At 40.0% G+C, this 21,860-nt stretch overlaps 1 protein-coding gene across 1 annotated transcript; it reads right to left on the minus strand.

Annotated features, from left to right (window-relative positions):
• Positions 1-446: 446 nt before the first annotated feature.
• On the minus strand, positions 447-19,729 carry RPE65 (retinoid isomerohydrolase RPE65). Its single transcript, XM_081144650.1, has 14 exons — positions 19,670-19,729; positions 18,296-18,378; positions 16,454-16,604; positions 14,940-15,047; positions 14,695-14,836; positions 11,586-11,733; positions 10,079-10,160; positions 9,710-9,842; positions 9,202-9,341; positions 8,408-8,537; positions 3,204-3,318; positions 3,011-3,105; positions 2,792-2,903; positions 447-1,685 (listed from the first exon to the last, which is right to left on the minus strand). The coding sequence occupies exons 1-14, from the start codon at positions 19,678-19,680 to the stop codon at positions 1,534-1,536; spliced, it is 1,602 nt and encodes a 533-aa protein (XP_081000776.1). The 5' UTR covers positions 19,681-19,729; the 3' UTR covers positions 447-1,533.
• Positions 19,730-21,860: the final 2,131 nt, after the last annotated feature.

Here is a 21,860-nt window from a genome sequence, read left to right on the forward strand (position 1 = left end):
TAGACTCTTTAATAAGTCTAAAATTTAGATTGTTCAGTAATTTATTTTCTGCATTTTTAAAAGAAATGGATAAGTAGATTTCTTTATGGAATTATGTTTATGTTCTGTGTCTAGAGATAAAAAGCAATGGACTAATGTTTATCTATAGTCACATATTGCACGTTATTCTCTGGCATTTTTCTTTTTTGAGATTTCTAGTTCTATTTAGGAATTACCCACAAAGGAAAAATGATTACACTGAAAATCCACAGGGGAGAAAATGATGGAAAAGACAAATACCCAAACCTTAATAGTAGTTGAGCTCTGATGAGCTCTGGATGAGTTTACTTTATAATTTCCACTTTTCTGTAATTTTAGATTTTCTTTGAAAAGTAAATTAGTATTTGTAATTTAAAAAATGAGTTTGCATTTTATCTAAATAAAGAAATTAAATAGATACATCAAGTATCCTGGTCAGTCTGTTCCTTCAAGCTATTTTTATTTAGTTAAACACAATACTGATCATTAATACAATGATATGTAATACTTTTGAGCATAAAACAGATACCTTGATTAAGATATAGAATAAAAATTTTTGTCAATCTCCTTTTTTTCAATATGTAGCACAGAAGAGAATAATTTTAAAAACAAAAGTGCCTGAAATGCACTATCTGAATGCTAATGATTTACTATTTTTTCTCCCTTTCTCTTCAGTCTGGTGATTGCAAAGTACTTAAATATAATTAAGCAGAAGAGACAACAAAGTACATAACCCTCCAACATTATCCCATACTTCGATTTTAAGTAGAAATTATATTTGTAAGTATTTTATGCTCTGTTTCTTTCAAAAAATTACAATCGCTACTATATGTAATTGTTTTTATGTTATATAAGCTTTTAATGGATAAGTTCATCTCTGACATGTTATTTGGTGGAGTGCCCTCATTTGATTAGAGATAGGTTTCCTCATTATAAATCAGAAATAGTAGTAATTGCCTATATTAAACAGAAATGTCAAAGTTCATAAAGCTTGGGAATTTTTGCGCAGTAATATATATATGCATACAAGTACAATGATCACTCCTAGATGATTGTCCCTGGCTTGAAAAAGAGTTTGGTTTGACATTTAATTATTAAGCCTTTTTGCATGATAATGCCTTGCCCTAGTAGAGCTGCAATCAGATGTAGAGCCCTTTGGCTTTTAAATGTTAAAAAATTATTGGAGAAGATAGGTACCTACAATAAACTTTTAGAATAGGAATAAAAGACAGTTTAATCAATGCACATTCATTTTTCTATTTGATTGCTAACTATATAAAGAGATTTTTAGTTAATGGTCTGTCTCACATAGAAAGTCTGATTTTCTAAACATAGACTATTTTAGAAGGAATTGCTTGCTCAACTCTGTGCTTTCTGTAAAACATTGCAAATTAGTGTGCGTCTGCAAGTTAAAGCCATAGAATACAGCAGGCTAAAACTGAACAGAATTTGATGGCAGACCTGTCTATACTTTTCTTGGTTTTGTCATCAGAAACATATCTTGCCAGAATGTATTCAGGATTTTTTGAACAGTCCATGAAAAGTGACAGGGATGTTAATCTCCACTTCAGCCCTGGCAACTTCACTCAAGTCCTTGGCATTCAGAATCAGGAGATAAGCGGGCTTTTGTCCTGCTCCAGGGCTCACCACCACACTCAGGACTACACCTGTTAATCAGAAGCAAATAAGGCAATGTTGAATTTTTTAAAAATGCCCAGGGACATATATTAAATGTCACTGAAATAATATAGGAGGTATTACATTGACAAATAAAGAAAAAGCCAATGATATTTTGTTTTGACTCTTCCACCACCTCACCGTGTGACCACCCTGAAGGGGTCTTTTAAACTCTTCGTGTCCCATAGACTATAAGCTCTAAGAAGAGAGTGACCATATCTGTCTTGCCCACTGTCATATCCTGGTAGCCTACTACAATTATTAGGAGATAGAAGGTGTTCATTAAATTCTTACTGAATTAATTGACCTATGTTCATATCTGTAACATGAGATATATCATCTGATCTACCAGTGCAAGAAAAAGTCTTGTGACAAATGAAAACTATGCACTGAAAGACGTTGACAACAGTAACATATTATTTCTATTATTTCCCAAGATCTAGGTGGAAGCTTACCTCCTTCAAACAGAATTAGAGCAAACCTTTTGTGGTTTTGGCTGTATGGGCTGTATGTGTAAACTCATTTAGCATGGAATGGCTCCACAATTTTTTATTTGATTCATCTCTCTGTGGTTTTTCATATTTTAATCCCAGCTAACCAACAGTTAACTAAGACTGATGCTTTGTAAGTGAGTTTTTGTTTTATAGGCTGTATCTCTGAGTCTCTTTCTAGCCCCAGCTTACTAAAAGAAATAAGCAAAACTAGAGCCACAAAGTCACAGGCTCATTCTCTTTGATCTGTTAGAATACTCAATTTTTCCTCCTTAGAACTGTTTTGTTTTTTTTTTCATAACTGTATCTAGGACAAGAAAGGCAAAAACCTAGAGTTCGTGCTGCTCTTTCCTCCTTCCCTCCCTCATCTAGAGCAGACATTGGTGTTCCATCATGACACCAGATGGTGCTTTAGCATTTTTTCCACTAGTGATCAAGGAGACCTGACCACAAGATTAAACTTATTTTCAAATAAGTTTACAGTGGGTAATATTAAGGAACATTTCTGAACATTAGGGAATAATTACTGACTTCACTTCTAGTGAACTAACTACATGGATTCCAGTAAACAGAGAATGTTCGGACACATCCAGTGCTTTCATTACCATCATCTTCCTCCAAGGCATCTGGGTGAGAAACAAAGATGGGTTCTGATGGATAGGAATCTGGCTCTTGCCATACCCAAGTTTCTTTAGTTTTGACGTTCAGCTTACAGAGCTGTTTGTTAAGAAAGAAAAATCAGTCACCCAGTCGGTCAATATGTTTTACTTGACTATCATATGACTTGAAGTACTGTTTTAATATCAGTAAAATGGGTTAATTACCCTGTCTGGAACAAAGTGATTCAAGCCAAGTCCATATGCGTAAGTATAAGGTTTCCCACCATACTTCTGGTAGTTGATTTGAGGAAACTCAAATGCTGTAAAATAGAGCACATGCTTAGGAAAATCCAGTTAATCACACTGCAGGGAACATTTTGTTCCCTCGCGTGTGAGATTTTCCCCTACATCATCTCACCTTGGCGAGGCCCTGCAAAGAGAACCTCAGGTTCCAGCCAGATGGTCTCGTCACTGCACAGAATTGCAGTGGCAGTTGTGTTGGGGAGTGTGACTAAATTCTTGCCTGCGTCAGCCTAAGGAAGGGGATAACAGAAGCCTCAGTGGGCAGAAACGCAACACCAAGCAGCCATAAATGCAGTCTTCCTGAGGTTTGTCTCCTGAGTTCTTCACTTCTTAAGTTAACACGTAGGGGGGAGCCGTGCCGAAAACTCTAGAAGGGGAGCCCGGGAACATGACTGCGAAAGCTGCCCGGGCCTGTGTCAGTGGGGAAGTCACATGACCTCTTAGGCCTTCAGCCTTCTCCTCGGTAAAATGAGACCGTCCTCAAAGAAAAAGGCCTCTGAGGAAGGGCCTCTGGAGAAAAATTAGGAAGTATTTCTCTGCAGAACAACAAAGGCTTCAGCCCCATAGGGATCCATTTACAGTGTTCATCTCCTTTAAAGTTAGGGTATAACTGGATTTTGTTTGAAAAATATTATACAGTTATGTTGTTAAAAGGAAGAAAATAAGAAAACAACTGGACCAGATGGTTTCTAAGATTTCTGTTCACCCCCTCTCTCTCAATGCATGTGATTTTTCAGATATTTATAAAAGGAATAGATACAATGAGCCCTTTCTAAGAACATACTCATTTAGTAATACCTGTATCAAATACCTGAGTACATGTATTGTGCTAGGCTCTATTCTAGACATTTGAGATATTTGAGAGAATAAAGTCCCTGTTCTTATGGAGCTTACATTCTGGTTTGGGCACATAAACAATAAATACAATTAATTGACAAAGTGTATAGTATGTCATAAATATGGGGAGGATAAAATAGAGCAGCAGAGTAAGGGGGATCAGCAGTGTAAAGCGTAGATGAGTTGTAATTTTAATAGGTGGTCAGGGTGGGCCTCCTTGAAAAGGTGACATTTGAGACAAAACTTGTAGGAGGTGAGGAAGTTAGCAGTGCTCTGGCTGTTCTGTTGAGAGTTGGGAGGAGGAAGGATGCAAGAGTGGACTCAGGGAAACCAGCGTGTCCTGTAGCAGACTGGTCAAAAGAAAACAGGTTCAAACTAGCCTAGTAACACTGGAGCCTGTGAGAAGTGGAAGGCAGAGCCCAGAGGATTTCCTGATCTGCAGGATATGGGGTGGAAGAGGCATGAAATTAATAGAGGAGTCAGGCATCACTCCAAGGTGTTTGGCCTGAACAATTAAAGGTTATCACAAAAAGATGGGGACTACTGAAGGTAGGGTGAATTTTTTGGTAGGGAAGAGGAGGAATTTAGGTTTTGTCTTACTAAGTATGCAGTGTCTGATGGACATCCAACGGAAACATGGAGTTGGCAGTAGTATATATGAACCTTGAGTTGAAAGAAAAATTGAAAATGTATATGTGGGCTCCTTTAAAGCACACGTCTTTATAAAGGGAATGAATATACAAATAAAAGATAGAACAAAAGGCTGAGTTCTGGTGTCCGCCAACATTAAGAGTTCTCCAAGAAGGGAAATAAGGGAATAGCTGGTGGGGGTAGGAGGAGACAGGAGAAAGATTTTGTAAGAGGGCAAAATAATAGCATGAGATATGAGCAACCCAATGGAGAGGGGGGAAGGGTGATGATATAGGAAAGAGGGGGAGACCTGCTACAGTGATGTCCTTGAGTGGGCGAGGGAGGATGGGAATGACTGGTTCTGGATTAGATGATGAATAAATTCAGCACGAGTACAGATGCTGGTGGGTGGGGTAGATGTGGTGGCAGAAGTCTACGTTCTTTTCTGACTTCTTTCATTTATTTCAGTGAAATAGGAAGCAGAGCCATCAGCTGAGTTTGAGTGTGGAGGTGGGAGGTGTTGGAAGTTTGAAGAGAGAAGGGTGTGAAATATTTGGTTAAATAAGTTGGGAAATGTAGTGGTAAGTTTTGTGGTCATGTATTTAAAAATGAACCAATTAACACAATTGTGTGTTTTCAACACTTAATTTCAGCTTCAGAAGTACAAGCATGGAGTGGGTGGAGAGTTTAATTTAACTAGGGTTGTGATTTTGACAAATGAACTTGACAAAATAAGAAAGAGGCACAAGAAATAATGATCTATGCAAGGGGATGATTGTAATTATTGACCGTGGAATTTTAATGGAATGAGGAGGTATGGGTAAGTCCTCAAGGGGGTGAAGGATTATAAGAAGGTAGGGGATTGAAGGTTCCTGGTGCGCATTGCAGTAGAGCAAGTGATCTTGAAATAGGTGGTAGTTAGTCAGAATGTGTCATGCATGAATCTAAGATTATGGATGAAGCACACACAAGTCATAGGTAATACCAGAGTCAAGGCTATAGCTATGGGGGAATGAGTGGCTGAGACGGAGTGGAAGATAGGATCAATGGAAGAGGTCAAGGAACTGAAAGGCCAGTTTGTTGGAGGAATCACCTCTGACGTGTATCTTAAAATCACAGAAAGTCAGGAGTAGATCTGGGACGTGTGACATTGAGCCAGAAGGGAGAGGGAGTGGTGGTTAGTAGATGACAGCAATAATGAGAAGTGTATGTATGAATATGTGTACATATCACTTGGCTACATAAGGCGTTAAAATGAAATTAAGAATTGGGAAATTTTGAGGGTGGGTGGAAGGAACAATGGTCCGAAAGCAGCAAATAAGTGGAACAAAGAGGACACGTACCCCAATTCCAGGCCTGGTGGTACAAGGGCTGTTGGAGGAGAAAGTGCCTCCCCTGGAAATTGCTGCTGGAGTACAATCCTCGGGAGTCAGATTTTTGTAGGAGAAAGAGGTGCAAGGAACATTTTGAGGAGAGGATGGTGATGTGCTATGAATTCAGAGGAAATGGTGGAGGATTTTCAGGACAGGGAGGGGAATGGGAGATGAGAATACAGAGGAATGGATTTGTGAGGTTTTGGGAAATGGGGCCTCAAGGCACTTCGTGGTGATGTTGGAAAGAAGAGAGTGGTGTGTGTACATATACACATTTATATATGCATACAAGAAGTTCAAATGTCTATGTTGAACTTACTATTTATGTGATTGTAAATTTAATTATTTTATTCTGTTCTACCTTATTTCTATTATTAAGTTTTTTATGTAAGAAATCTGTAACATTATTTTTGCTTTCCTCAAAGAGACATCTCTTCCTCTTGACTTTCCCCCACGTTTTTTGTAACAGATGCATTTATCCTTTGACCCAGCAATCTCACTTCTGAGAATCTGTCCTATTCGTATATCTGTACATACGCGAAACGACATACATAGATATTCCTTGTGACATGATCTGTAAGAGCCAAAGACTGGAAAAAACTTTGTTGCTCAGCCTGGAGGGATGCTCAGAAAAATAATAGTGTGCGGCTGAAAACAATGAGCTCTTCAGTGTATATTGCTCAGTGTCTTCAGCTCCTTCCTCTTTCCCTAAGCCCTCACATGCAGTTAGCCACCAACTTCGGATGACTTTACCTCCTGAACATTTCTCAGCATGGTGCCTTCCTTTCTCTCTCAGTTCCCATTGTTTTCATTCATACATTATCCTCTTATTTGCCCGATTGCATTAACCCTCTAACAGAGCCTTTAGCTTGTAGACTCTCCACCTCCCAAACTCCTCTACAATGATACTAGAGTGGCCTTTCTAAAATACAGATTTGATTATGTCACCCCCCCACACAGGCACACTTAATATACTTCAATGGCGCCCTTTCATTTTTATAACACCTGAGGGCTATAAAGCCCCCTACAGTATCGCTCCAACCTGTCTTTCCAGTCCCTCTGCCCAATGCTCATCTCCCCTATGCTCTGAATGTACCTAGTAACTACTTTACATTTCCATACGAAGTTTTGCTTTTATTTATTTATTTTCATTTTATTTTTTTTTTATCTTCATCCGAGGATTTTTTCCCATTGCTTTTCAGAGAGAGTGGAAGGGAGAGAGGGAGAGAGAGCGAAACATCGATGTGAAAGAGACACCTTGATTGGTTGCCTCCCGCATGTGCCCCAACTGAGGCCGGGGATTAAGCCTGCAACTGAGGGATGTGCCTTTGGGTGGAATCAAACCTGGGACCTTTCAGTCCACAGGCCGATGCTCTAACCACTGAGCCAAATCAGCTAGGGCTGCTTGCTTTTTTTTTTTTAATCTCCTTCCTGCGTCTGTAGAAGCTCTTTTGTCTAACTGATGGCCCACACCAATGTCCTCCCTCTTTCTCATTCTTTTTAGACCTTGCTTAAGAGTAGTAATGTCTGGTTCTAAATTGGGCTTATTTCCCACTACATCTGACCTCAGTCTTGGATACAATGTTTTACATTCCTTGTAGCTGCCTCAACTGCTTTGGTGTATATACCTCATTTATACATAGATGAGAGTGAATATTCGTCTACTGATTGTGAAAATTATATTTTTTCTTGATTCTGACTGGCATTTCTATCACACTAAAAATGTTTGATGTTATCCTGATAGTCTAAAAAGATAGTCTCTGATTAAAGAAAAAAAAAAGTAGAAATAAAAAGATGACAGTTTAAGGCTATTAATGATTTTTATCTTCTAGTAATATTTTCAGAAGGCTTTTAGGAAACCAAAATAATATAATAGGCTGATTTCCCTACAGGGGCACTTTTTGATGCTTAATTTTTCTAGAATCTTAAGCCATTTAAATTTAATTACTTACATTATTATTATTTTTTAAATATATCTTTATTGATTTCAGAGAGAGGAAAGGAGAGGGAGAGAGAGAGATAGAAACATCAGTGATGAAAGAGTCATTGATCGGCTGCCTCCTGCACGCCCCCGACTGGGGATCGAGCCTGCAACCTGGGCATGTGCCCTGACCGGGAATCAAACCGCGATCTCCTGGATCCTAGGTCGAAGCTCAACCGCTGAGCCACGCCCGGCTGGGCCAATTACTTACATTATTGACAAATGATCCTGGGAATAAGTGGTCTGTACTATGCATTAAGAAAGTATATTTTAAAGGGATTTTGTAAATGAAAGAGTAACCAATGTAGAATCACAAATCACTCTTCTGAGCTTCAGTTTTCTCCTTTGTAAAATGAGGGGAGTCGAATTAGTTTATTTTTAAAGTTCCTTCCAGCTCAGAAATTTCAGGACTCTATGTAAGAACATAAAGCAGGAAGACAAATCCTGGGGAGATGAAACATTCTGGTTATGTCTGAAACCTATGTAGAGGATGGTTACCTTGTCAATATTCAAAGGAAGAACATATCGTCTCACTTCAGGCTGGGGGGCCTTTCTGGCGTTTTTCTTCACCTCTTCCCAGTTCTCGCGTAAATTGGCCAAGTATAAGTAATTATAAACAAATTCAAATCTGCAAAAATAAGAAGTCAAATGTGAGCACACACAATCACAAATAATTTTAGAGACATGATTCAAGCTGTTTAAAAGCACAAATGCCTGCCTGTTCTTTATTCCCCAACTTGGATACTGCTAATGTCACAGGTATATGAAAGTCATTTCCTCCTGCCCACGCTGGGTGAAAAAAGAGATCCCTGCCTCATGGATATGTTTAAATAACAGCAGCCTTTGGTACTTCCTGCTCTGCCTCTCGATTACCATTCTGTCTGTGTCTTTAGGTACTGCTGTCTTTAGTGATCTGGCTAATTTGGAGGAAGCATGCCTCTCCCTCCCAAACCCAGAGTGGGTTGAGTTCAAGGTCCCCCAAGGAATTTTGTCAAATTTAAGTGAAGTTGAATTTAAGTTCACTTATCAGGTCATAGAACCTTATCTTTTCAGGTGTGATTCATGGACCTGGTCTGTTTTCAATCATTAACCACGGTTCTTATGTTCAGTTTGTGTTTCTGATGACCTAAGCTCTCTACATACAGCTTTTTCAATGATATCTTCTGACTTAAGCATACTTCTTGCTTTTAGACTGCAATTCAGGTTAAATATTGAGAGCAGCATCTCTGAAAAAGGTCCTTAATTTCCAGAAGCAACTATAGATGTAACATTTATCCACTGTCCTTTCTTACCCTTTCCAGCAACAGAGGTCCACAATCAGAAACTCGTTGTCTTCGTAGGTATTGATGTGGTGGAAAAGATTAAAAGAAGAGGTCCTGTATTTGTTATTGAGATACTTTCTTCTTTTTTTGTCGGCAATATGAAGCCAAACCTTGAAAATGAGAAAAATATTTTGATGCATTTAAAAAGGAAAATGTGTGCATTATGAAATACACCATCTTTTGAAAAATAAAATTTTTATTGTTGAAAGTATTACAGATGTCCCCTCCCCCCTCTTGCAGACTTTCCCTGCATTCTTGTCTGTCCATGGGCTATGCATGTATGCATATAAGTTCACTGCATCATCTCTTCCTGCCTCCCACCCCCACCTTCCCTCTGAAATACGTCTGTTGCATGCTTCAATGCCTCTGGATCTTTTCTGATCATTAGTTTATTTTGTTCATTAGACTCTGCATTTAAGTGAGATGGAAACATGCCTTCTTTAGGATCACAGACCAGACAAATAAATGTAAGACTTACCCCCATCGTTTCATTGGACTCAAAACAGTCCATGTAGTTGGCTCCCCAAAGACTCCATGAAGAGAGAAACTTGAACAGGTTAATTTTGACTGGTGTCTCCACAAAAACGATGTAGTTGGGAGTCAAACCAAAACTGTTCACAAACACAAATGGACTTGTGAATAGGATGGGCATATTCTCAAACCACAAAGAAATGTGTATGCATGAGGTATGCTCAGTTACATAAATCAATAGTGCCTACTTGAAATTAATTATGTTTAAATTTAGGTTTCTGCAAGAGAATGTAATCAGGATTGGTATCAAAGGTAGGCAAAGCAGATCTTTAAAATTAGGTTTTCCTGAAGATTCAGAGCAGGCCTTCAAAGTTACCTATGGACGTAAGATGGCTTGAATCGGTCACTGCAGGGGAATTGGACAACGACCTCTGACTTGCTTATTGGATCTTCCTTGTCTAAAATAAAGTGGTTTTAAAAGGCTTTGGAACAACCTTTTAAAAAATTTTTTTAAATATAAAGCATTTAGAACAGTGTATGCAAGCAAAGAAATACATTTTCAGATCTTGATTTTTTTAGAGCTTATGTTCATTTTCTTTTTTTTTTTAAGCAAATCTTTGATTTTTTAAATATATTTTATTGATTTCAGAGAGAGGAAGGAAGAGGGAGAGAGAGATAGGAGCATCAATGATAAGAGAGAGTCATTGATCGGCTGCCTCCTGCACACTGGGGATCGAGCCCGCAACCCAGGCATGTGCCCTCACCGGGAATCGAACCTTGATCTCCTGGATCATAGGTCAATGCTCAACCGCTGAGCCACACCAGCCGGGCTGTTCATCTTCTTAGTCACTGACATTTCTTAGCAAAATTTCATGTGAAGCTGCAATCACTCAGGAAAATCCAAATAGCAACAGATTTGGGGAAGTGCACTCCCATAGTGTTGTGGCAGGCAGAGCACATTGGAGTCACATCTTACTACTGGAGGTGGGTTCTAAGTCAGGGGACTAAGGCACAGCTTTAGTATAGTCACATGCCTTTTACAATCTCTTAAATTGCTTCCACAGTAGTATAGGTAGGTTTGTGTCAATACTCTGCACAGTAATTCTTATGCACATTAAAGTTCATTTACTACTAAGTCAGTAGTCTTTAAAACCTTAGTGTGTATCAAAATCCCATAAAGGGCTTCTTAAAATACTTATTGGGGTCCCACTCCCAGAATTACTCATTCAATTGGCTTTGAGTGGGGCTCAAGATTTGTATTTCTAACAGGTTCCCAGTTGATGCTGGGACTATACTTTGAGAACTATATGAACAATACTAAACAAAAATCCATATATATTTAAATAATTCCATCATCAGGATGGTTATCAAATTTCTGGCAATGAATGGAGAATTCTAAAGAGTACTCTCTCCTGTTTTAATATACTTTAACTATAATATTAATATGAGTTAATATATTTGCAGTTTTGTGAATTAAACATATTCAAAATAATACATTCTCATATATGTGTGTATGCTATTATGCATATGCATATTTAAAATAAAAATTTAATTTCATCTGGCATACGAATAAGTGCTCAATAAATGTTTGCTACATTTGATTGTAAATCTTATGTGACCAAATCCACATATACACTATGTCCTTGACACATTGCAGAAACAGAACTTGGCCACTTGCTTTCTGTATTTTCAAGTTGTCATTTTCTGCTATCATGCCCTTGGCCATTGGTAGGGTGGGGTGTGGGCAATTGTCTTGAAATCTGAGAGTAATTTAATTGTGCATATTGTGCTATCCTGATATTCTGATCTGGTATCCTGTATTTCCAGTGACTTTCATACAATATAGATATTTGTTTTAAGAAGAACCAAGTTGGTGAACTGACCTGCTTGTAGTGGAGGGATCTTTACAATATTGTAGGCAATTGAAAAATTTTTCCCAAAGCAATTGCCAATGTTGTATACAGTTCCATCACTTTCAATGTGCGGATGAGCTGTGGCTCCATTGACGGAGACATAGTTGCAAAGATCAACCTGTGAAAGAAGAGTAAATGTCACCCATGTTAAGAGAAAGATTAAGTTACACTTTTGGTCTCTAGTTTTGACCTCACCATTACTGCTTGCACCCTCACCATAAGTGCACTTTCTCTTTCCTTCTATCTCTCTGGGTCCTACCCTCTCTGAAGTCTGCTTAATTCCCATCTTCAGTGCAGAGCTCTCCCCTGGCCCCCATGCTGACCCCACATGCCTCTGAAATCTTGGAATTCTCCCTGACTGTGCTCTTTGACTAATGTGGACCATACACTGCTCTGGTTAGCTATTTTCCTTTTGCACATGCAGGTCGTCCTAAAACAATGATACATTTGAATCCCTGGACTTCTTTATATTCCCCCTCATTGTATTAGATGAAGTGTATGGAATTGCTGATATTTAATACTTTTCATTTTAGCATGGAATGGACTGAGGGATCTCAGAGGGAAGGTGGGAGTGGGGGAGTGGGTGGGGAGAGATTAATCAAAGAACTTACATGCTTATATGCATAACCCATGGACACAGACATTGGTATGGGGAAGGCCTGGGGGCGGGGTGGATGCGGGGTGGGGGTGTGATCCATGGGGGGAAAAAGGGGACATCTGTAACACTTTTAACAATAAAGGTAAATTTTTAAAAATAATTTTCATTTTATAAAAATAGCAACTTTGTATGGTATAACCTAAATATCAAATCCAGGGTCTTGCACAGAGTATGAAACTGGAATTGGAAGGGACCTCAGGATTTATCTAGTATAGAAAGTCTTAACCTAAGTAGATTTCAGGGGAACCACGAAACTCCTGGAATTAAATGCAAATGTTTTTGGAGAGAGGATTTAATGCTTTAATTCAACTTGGAGTCTCATAAGAAATTCAGAACCACAAATCTAGCATAAAACTCTCGGTTTACAGGAGAGACTGAGGTCCCAGAGAGGTCAAATGACTTGTTCAAGGACACAGAGCCACATGTTGGCAAAATCAGCACTAGAATTCCTACCTAGGACCTGCTCAGTAAGGATTTGTTGAATGAAGAATTGAAGTAGTATATATTTTTCTAACCAATTTTTTTTCTATTTGATTAGGAGGTTAACTTTAAAGCATACGAGGTTTTTAGTATCTTTACTTCAATAATAGCCAAGATACTCATTTATTCATTCAATCATTCATTAAGTACTCTTTGAGCTTCTAGTATATACCAGACACTGTACCAGGGTCTAGAAAAACAGAAATAGATGGTCCATGCTTTCAAGACCTTCAGTCTAGACTTTTGCTGTCCAATATTGTAGCCACACATACTAATTTAAATATAAATTAATCATAAGTAGATAAAACTTCAAATTTAATTCCTCAGTCACATCAGTCACATTTCAAGTACACAATAGCGCTTGGTCACAAACATACATGAAAAACAAGAAAGAGCTATTGAGAGTATGGTAAGCCTTAGTAAAGAGTCTGTTGAGAGTTATAAATCAGCTTGTGACACTGAGAGCCAGTGTTGGAACTACTTTTCCTTTCTATTCCTGGTACACTAAATTTCTGATCTTGAATTCCACCTAACTGATCTCCTAGCTCCCGTATCTCTTTTGCCCTCCCATACAGTTTACACATGGCAGATTGAATATCCTAAAGCACAGCTCCACTTATATCACTGTTCTGAGCAAACTTACAGTAGCTTCCTATTAGCTAAACAACTTACTCCAAATTTTTGTCCATTATTCAGACTTTTAGTTTCACCCTACCCTGTGTCCCACTATTCCCCTTGACACTGCGTGCCCTAGATCACCAGCTCTCAGCTGGGAGTGATACTGCCCCCTAGGGGGAGAATTGGAAATGTTGGGGAACATTCTGGGTTTCCACAATGATTGAGGACATGACTGGTATTTAGTGAATGGGACCAGGGATGCCAAACCTGTGCAGTGTGGGGACAGCCCCTCCCAATGACAAATGATCTCCCTCCCAATGCCATTAGCTCCTCCACTGAGAAATACTGCCAATCTAGCCAAAGAAATTATTCTTTAGTTTCTGTGAACATATCCTCTATTTTCCTACCTTTATACCTTTGACTATGTTACATCCTTTACCTGAAATATCCTTTCTCCAAATACAATGAAGTTGTTTCTGTCCTTTAACTTCTAACTCAAATGCAAGCCTTTTTAATCTCCCTTGATCTGCCCCACTTTGCATCCCCCAACTACTGCCAGGAGTGCTTTCATGGAAGGTTTTCCTTCTCCTAAAGGATTCGTCATATTACGTGTCCTATTAGAGTTAAGTTGTATATTTGTTTGATTTCTGAATTGAGATGTTAAGCTTTCTGAAGACAAGAAGAATGCCTTCAAATAGTTACATCTTAATAAATATTGGTTGAAAATATAGATCTAGTTTATTGAATGCTGCATGGAGTTTGTCAAAGTTCTCAGCAAAATTTGTCTCTAATATTGCTGATATTTTTCTCTATGCTGTTTCATTTAAAATATACCTTTATTTCTCATGAGAAGTATCTGTAAGGGGCAAATTGGTGCAATGTACTTGTCTGGAATCATGTATATCGGTGTTTTCAATATTAATAGCTATAAATTTTTTTAACACCCAATGTGTGCCAGGTCCATGCTAATCTATATAAGCCAATAAGGGCAGGGACCATGTTGTCTTACACATTGATGTAGCTGCACTTGGCATAAGTTCTGCTGCATGGCAGGGACTCAAAAAATACTTGTGTCACAAATAAATGAATGAACACATTAGGCATTTTATAAGGTTTTCCTTCATTCCATATAATAAGTGTTTAAAATATCATAGATGAAGAAACAAAGTTTGCCCTATGTCATGTAGCTAGTAGTTAATGACAAAGCAAGAATCTGAAAATCTGTCTAGCTCTCATGCTCTTACTACCAAATTGCACAGTTGATTTAATTCTAAATTGCAATTCTAAGTTCTTGAGCAACATCACCTGATCACTGTATCCTACCTGCTTAATTGTCTCCAAGGTCTCGGGATTAATCTTTGTGATGAAGTTGGTCTCTGTGCAGGCATAGTAATCTTCCCCCACTGGGTAGATGTTAACAAGGGCATTGTCAGTAATCTCTATTCCTCGAAAGTAAGAAAAAAACCTGCACAAGCAAATGGATTTTTTAGTTCAGTAACTTTCAAACCATGAGAGAAAAAGGGCTAATGTAAAATGTCTTTAATAACATGCAGTTAGGTTTCAGTAACCTGGAAAATATATTCTTGCAGGGATCTGGGAAAGCACAGGTGCCGAACTCTGTTATCACGATCCTCTTCTCAGTCATAGCTCTTACGTAGGCATCAGTGCGGATGAACCTGAAGGACATTACGACATGGGAAAAGGTCATAGACAGGGGCAGTCAGTGTAGTCCACGTGGAGCTTAGAATGGGCCTTCTGGGTGTCCTTCCTGAGTCAGAATCGTAAACCCACAACATAAAGAATGAAGAGTATTGCCAGGTCACTTTCTCCTGGTGACCAAAGGAGAAAAAGACAATGTGCCATGAGCTTCAATTTATGTCCTGTAAATCTCACAGTGACAGAGGAGGAACTCAAGGCTCAGAGAAGTTAAGTGATTGGCATTTGTGGCTGAGCTGGGTTACAATTCAGGTTGACCAGAGCTGGAAAACATGCATTCTCCATATCACACCATGCAGCCCCTGTGGTAGTTGAGGTAGGATCTATGACTTCCTTTAAAAATTTATTCTCCTACTTTTAAAAGTAGGGATCCTTCAATCCAGTCTCTTGCACAGGCAGGACTACTGAACCATATCCCAGACTGTATGGCATACATTGCCTAGGATTTCTCTTGTGGAGAGTCAATTAAAATCTGATTTTACCCTTCCTCCAATCCATATAAGTGTTTAAAATTCATAGATGAAGAAACAAAGCCATGAAGAGAAAAAAATACCAAGGTCTTTAGAGGACATATGAAAGTTTTGTCTGATCTCCAAAACATGGCTTTTCATAGCTAAGTTTTTGCTTGACCTGATCAATTTCTCTTTTATTACAGTCCAAGTTATCCTGACTACTTTAAGCCAAGATTCACTCTTCCTTTTGACATCTCTTTAGAATGCTTGATGTCTGTGGTGAACAGCAAAGCCACTAACAGGCCAGAATATTAAAGTGCAAGACAAACTATTTATTGTGGTGTTAATGGGTGCTTTCTGGGGTGATGGCTTAATTTCCTATTTTTAGAAAATTTCTCTTTCTTGTATCATTATCACATATTTGGTCCTTACCTCCTTTGTGGCACCCCTCTCTCCTTCCCCGTGGCCTTTTTGATTATTAAAAAAGGGAAGGAGTCAAGAGAGCCAATGGTCTAGTAATAATAATAACTATAATAATATTATTATTATTGAATATTTCCCATGTAGTAGGCACTGTGCTCTTATTTATTTCTTGTAATGAACCCTGAAGTAGATTCTATTTTAGAGATGATAAAATGAAGAATTAGATATTAACATCTTGCCAAAGGTTGCCAAAGGTATCTGGTAGATATAGGATTTGAAGCCAGGCCTTTTGGACCCCAAAGGTCTAGTTGTCCTTCATCCCATACCACAATTTCCAGGTGTCCATCCAGATGCACTGGCCCAAGTGGATTCTGAGAGGAAGTGAGTATATACATCCCCTCTTGGGTTCAGAAGGTTGAAAAGCCCATGGGAGGAGGAGCTGAGCTAGGCCCCACCCCTAGTAGGGGGAGTGGGGCCTAGTGTTCCTTTACCTTCGATGGTATGTGACATGCCCTTCTTTAAAGTCAAACTTGTGCAGGAGGGCTTGCCCATCAAACAGGTGGTAAAATGGCTCAGATCCAACTTCAAAGAGTCCTGGCCCACATCGAAGGAGACTGCCGGTGAGCCAGAGGGGGATCCTGCCTGCAATGAATGTGAGACACAGAACATTGTTTCTTTCTCCTGCCCTTGGCTGGGCTGTTCCTGGTCAGGCACAGTGAGTATACTAGCAGCCTGATTGGGAAACCTCTTCTTTATAAAGCTGGTAGTGATTTTCATTCCCAGTTCTCATGCTGGGCCGCACTTAGGAAATGCCTGCTTGTCAACTCTCCTTTCTCTAGGAGACCAAGTCAGAGAACATGTGGCAATGCCTCAGAGTTTGGATAACCATTTGGAAGGAGACAGGGAAAAGCCACCTTGAGGGAAATGGGATTCTCTACCCAATAGATTTCTCCAGATACCAATACATTTACCTTTTTCTAACATCTCACTTTTAATAATTTCAAATTTCTGGATATAGTTTGATAGGGTAGGGGGTAGGAAGGATGGATGAAGAGCAGGGATCAAGACACTAAAAGAAGATGGGTCTATAGAAAAAATCATTTAAATGCAACAAGAATATTTGCCTTTTAAAATCTAGAGCTATATTCCTTAGAGGGTATGTGCTACTGTCCAGGCGAAGGTCAACCTGCTATAGGAGAAAGTGCGCAGGGCTGGTTGTTAGGGACCTGGAGTCTGGTTCAGGACTTGCCACGTGCCATCTCCAGGCCTCAGTGTCCTCATCTGCCGGATGAGGGGCGCACAAGAAAGACCTTAAGGCCTTTCAGTTGAAGCAGTTACATTTGTGGCCTTTTATCCTTTGAAAAGTGCAGTGTTTGCTTAATCCTTACAAATGTTCTTTTTCTCTTTCTTTTTTAAACAAATGGATTATTTCCTACAGCTCAATTTCAGCAACCTATTTGATAAAGATTTATATTTCTGATAAAATCTTTAAGAAGGCATGACTTAACTAAAAGTTATAGCATTAATTTAATTGCTAGAACCTAGATTGTTAGCATCAGAATCTCGTTAAGAGCGTTTGGCTCATCCCTTCTGTTTTACACAAGAGGAAACTGGGAGGAAAGAGACTTGCCGAGGCTTTGGCCTTCCCATAGCACCATGTCCAAGCAAGTACGCTGTGTGGGCTGTATGCTGTCTTTGGACAGTGATAACAGTAGAACTAACCACCACCTGTTGATCACTTAGTTTTGGATATTGGGTGAATTTTTCTATTTACACTATCTCATTTCATCCTTACAACATTCCCATGAGGTCAAATTTTGTTTTTGGCCAGTGAAGGAATTGAGGCTCAGAAAGTTTAAGTAACTTGTAGGATTCATAGCTACTGAAATGATAGAGCTTCCATTAGCACCGACATTTGCCTGACTCCAGAACCAAGACTCTTCCGATATAATGGACATAAAACCTACCACCCTTTAATGTAATATTCCCGGATGCTTGTCACCAGGCCCTCATTTATCCAGACACTGACAGAGCAGATATTCCCAGGGCCTTTACTATGTGCCAGGTGCTGAGCTAGGCACTGATAGTCTAAAGATGACAAAGGTGTAGTCCTAGTCCTCAAGGAATTCCAGTTAGGTAGCATTTTTCTGCATTAGAAAAATAAAGAAAAGGTAAATGAGAGGAAATGGGTTCTGGGAATAGAAATCTTGAACCTCCAGATTCCCCTCTGCAGCCCATGGGGGAGCCAGTAAGGAGAGGTGCCGATGGATACGAAGAAAGAGAAGCGAGATCTCGAAGCAAAAGAGAGTGGCTTCAGGGTTGGTGAGACCAACCTGTAACGTGAGCTGTGAGCGGCGAGGAGAGCTCCTCCACAGTTTCGAACAGTTTCTTGTAACCACCAGCAGGATGCTCGACTCTGAGATGAGGCATAATGAGGAAGAAGCCTGTGTTAGTTCTCAAAGAAGCCCACGAAAGCAGAGGCAGAGTTCCAGGACACAAGGTGCTCCCTGGCTGGAGGCCAGGTCACCCGACCGGTCCAGCTCTGCCATGGGGGCCACGGTGCTCAGGGGCTAAAAACACAGTCGGGTTTGCAAGCGGGGCCCGGATCATGCTCCTTCTCTAATGATAAGGGGAATGACCTCCCTTTCAGTGTCACAGTGGACTCGCTTAGTCTTGCCCTCTGCATTTCCCCATCGTTCTGAAGCTAAATCAACTAAACCTGCTGTAATCACTTCTCTTCCTGACACAGGCCTCCCCACGGAACTGCGCTGCCCAGTCTATGCTCTCAGCCTCGGGCATCTTCACTCTCTTGCATCACAGTCTCATCTCTCTCCCTCCTATGAGTTTAAAGAAGACAGCTGTTTGGGCCAGTACCTCATCCTTTGTTCTTCACCCATGTTATACCAACTTCTCTTGCTGTCATCTCAGGTCTTCACCAATCTCCAAGGTAGTCAGTTTTATATTTTTTATTTCCTGCCTCCTCACTTCGGCTCCATTTTATAACTTCTCAGAGTGGGAGTTCTGACCAGACTCCATAATAACTAATGATAGTTGTCTTTTATTAAGCACTTACTATGTGCCACATGCCATAAAAACAAAATTGCATGTTGTTAGCACATTTAAATCTCACTACAACACAATGGGGTAAGTACTAGTGTTATACTCATTTTATATATGTTAAAACCTAGACTTTAAAATGTTAAGTAAGCCTGGCCGGGTGTGGCTCAGTGGTTAAGCATCGACCTAGGATCCAGGCAATCAGGGTTTGATTCCCGGTCAGGGCACATGCCCGGGTTGCAGGCTCGATCAATGACTCTCTCATCATTGATGTTTCTATCTCTCTCTCTCCCTCTCCTTTCCTCTCTCTGAAATCAATAAAGATATATTTTTTTAAAAAAAAGTTAAGTAATTTGCCCCAATTCACATAGCGAGGAGGTGGTTGGGTGAGAAGTAGAACCCAGGTCTGCCTTATTGAAATCCTCATACTCATAGATGTTTCCAAGGTCCATTCTAAGGCACACAGATCCCACTATAATTTACACTTGAATTCTAGATATTTGCTTCAATATATAAAAAGGAAGAAACTCCCTCAACAAGACCTAAAGCCTTCCCTAAATAGGCATCAATCTTCTTCAGGAGCTCTTGAAATAGCCCATTTGCCGTCAACCCACTAAGGCATTTAAAAGAAATCTCCCAGAGATACTTACTGGATGGACATTTTCTCTCAGTGAGGACTGAGAGGTCTGGCACCAGCTGCGGAATGAGGGAGCAAGCCCTCAGCCAGGGCCCTTATATGCTTTCTCAGTCCTCTTAAGAGGAGTTATGGCCTTGCCCGCCCTTTCCCACCCCCTTAGCTGAGGCAAGGGGAACAGAGGTGGCTTTCAGCACTCAGGTCCTCCTGATGCTTGAGCACTATTTTGGGCTTGCGGTTCCCATAACAGTTCTTTGGGCTGTTTTCCAGAGACCTCAATCCTTGCCAAAGAGAATGAGAAGTGGATTAGAAAGAAAGGAGCTGTGTGGGAGAGGCTAGCACCAGGCCTGAACTGCTCCAGCTCACCCCAGTGGGCCCTGGCACCATTCTCTGGTATGCAGTTCCCTCTACCACCCCTATGCTCTCATCTTCACCCTCATTCACTTATTCATTCACTTATTTTATGGACCAGAGATGGGCACAGTCTCTATTTTCACATATCTTGTAACTTTGAAGGGTAACAGGAAATAATGAACTATTCAATAAAATTTTGTAAGTGCTACGATTGGAGAGGTGTGGAGTGTTGTGGACGCATGCTGTAGCACTTCTAACCATCTCTGGTCACCTTACCGGCCCCAGTCAGTGCCCCAGGCCCAATCCAACTGAGGACTATAGCTTATGTCCTTTAGATTTGCAGAGGATGAAACCCTTCCCATCCTTGCTTGTCACTAATGTGTGCTTGCTCTCCACCTCACCTTTCTATCCATCCGTATTTATTCTGCACCCAGGAAGTATGAAGCACTGTTTCATTTATATTTTCACACTTCTTTATTAGACCTGAATTGTTTGCCAGCACAGACATGGTACTGCCCAAAGGATTCCCCACAAACAAACAAGGTATATACTGTACCAGCTGACAACTTTAACATTTTTTTGAGAAACTTATTAACCATTTTAAAATTAATAAGTGGTTATAGCTACTCACCCTTAGGGCTCTTCAACAAAACTGTGTAACAATTAATGTGAGCACTCCTCAAGATAAGATGGAACTTACTTTCCCAGCCTGCTTTGCAGTGAGGATGCTGGCATGTGACCTGAGCTCCTCCAAGCAGAGGCAGGGGCAGTGGTCCTAGTGGCAGCACATCCAGTGCCCAGCATCAGTGGCGTCTCTGTTCCTCCAAGGCAATTGCTGGTTTCTGCACTGGAGCCACTCTACAGTGAAACTTCCTGGAGCATTACCACTGGCCTGGTAATCTTCAGACTCCATTCTGTAGCCATCCCAGAGATTCTGTTAGCTACCTAATATTTAAGTGTACCACTTTAATTAACTAAAGTTGGCTTCATTGTTTACAATTAAGGGTTCTGTCTCTATAAAATGATGGTAAGAGAGGCTACTGTGGTATCGCACAGCAAGAACATCTCTATTGGTGTATGAAGGTTCCAGAAGGGTTTTTGAGGAAGCATCTAAGCTGTGTTAGAAAGAATATGTAAAAGTTAGCCAGTCAATGGGCAGAGAGAAGAGTATTCAGGTACCACTTGTAGAATTTACAAAAGTCTGGACGTGAGTGTGATTTGGCAAAATGGCAAGGAATGAAGCTAACTAGAGAAAATTATAGGCCGGATTTGCAGAGCCTTGTAAACTAGGTAAAGAAATTGAGACACATATCATGAGAACAAAGGGAATCACTGAAATGTTTTATCCAGAAGAGTAATACAGTCTGATTTGCAATTTATTAAGACTGCTTTGATTAAATTTTGGATAATATGTTGGAATGAGTGATTTGGAAAAGATTAGAGAGAGACCAAACAATTGAAGGTAGCCATTATAAGGGCTTGCATCGGGAATGGACACGAATGGTCAGATTCAGGAGAATTTCAGAGGAGGACTGATCAAGCTCTGTGATCGGTGAATGCATTGGGGAAGTAAAAGGCAGGGAAAAATGGCCACTAGGTTTCTGGCTTGAAATATGGTACAGTTCACTGAGGTAGCTCACACGGTTTGAGTGTGTGTTTGTGTTTGTGTTTGTGTTTGTGTGTGTCTGTGTGTGATGCAGAGAGAAGGAATTCTGATGTGTTCTCACTGTGGGCTGTAATAGCTGGACTTTGCCTGGCTGTTGGCTGTTCCAGGTTTCTGGTGGGATGAGGGGTAACCTGGCTTTATCACATGTCTTTGGTCCAGTAGGATAACTTGGTCATATTCTCCTGCA

The sequence above is a fragment of the Miniopterus schreibersii genome (genome assembly GCF_964146895.1).
Source record: "Miniopterus schreibersii genome assembly, chromosome: 8".
Taxonomy (NCBI): domain Eukaryota; kingdom Metazoa; phylum Chordata; class Mammalia; order Chiroptera; family Miniopteridae; genus Miniopterus; species Miniopterus schreibersii.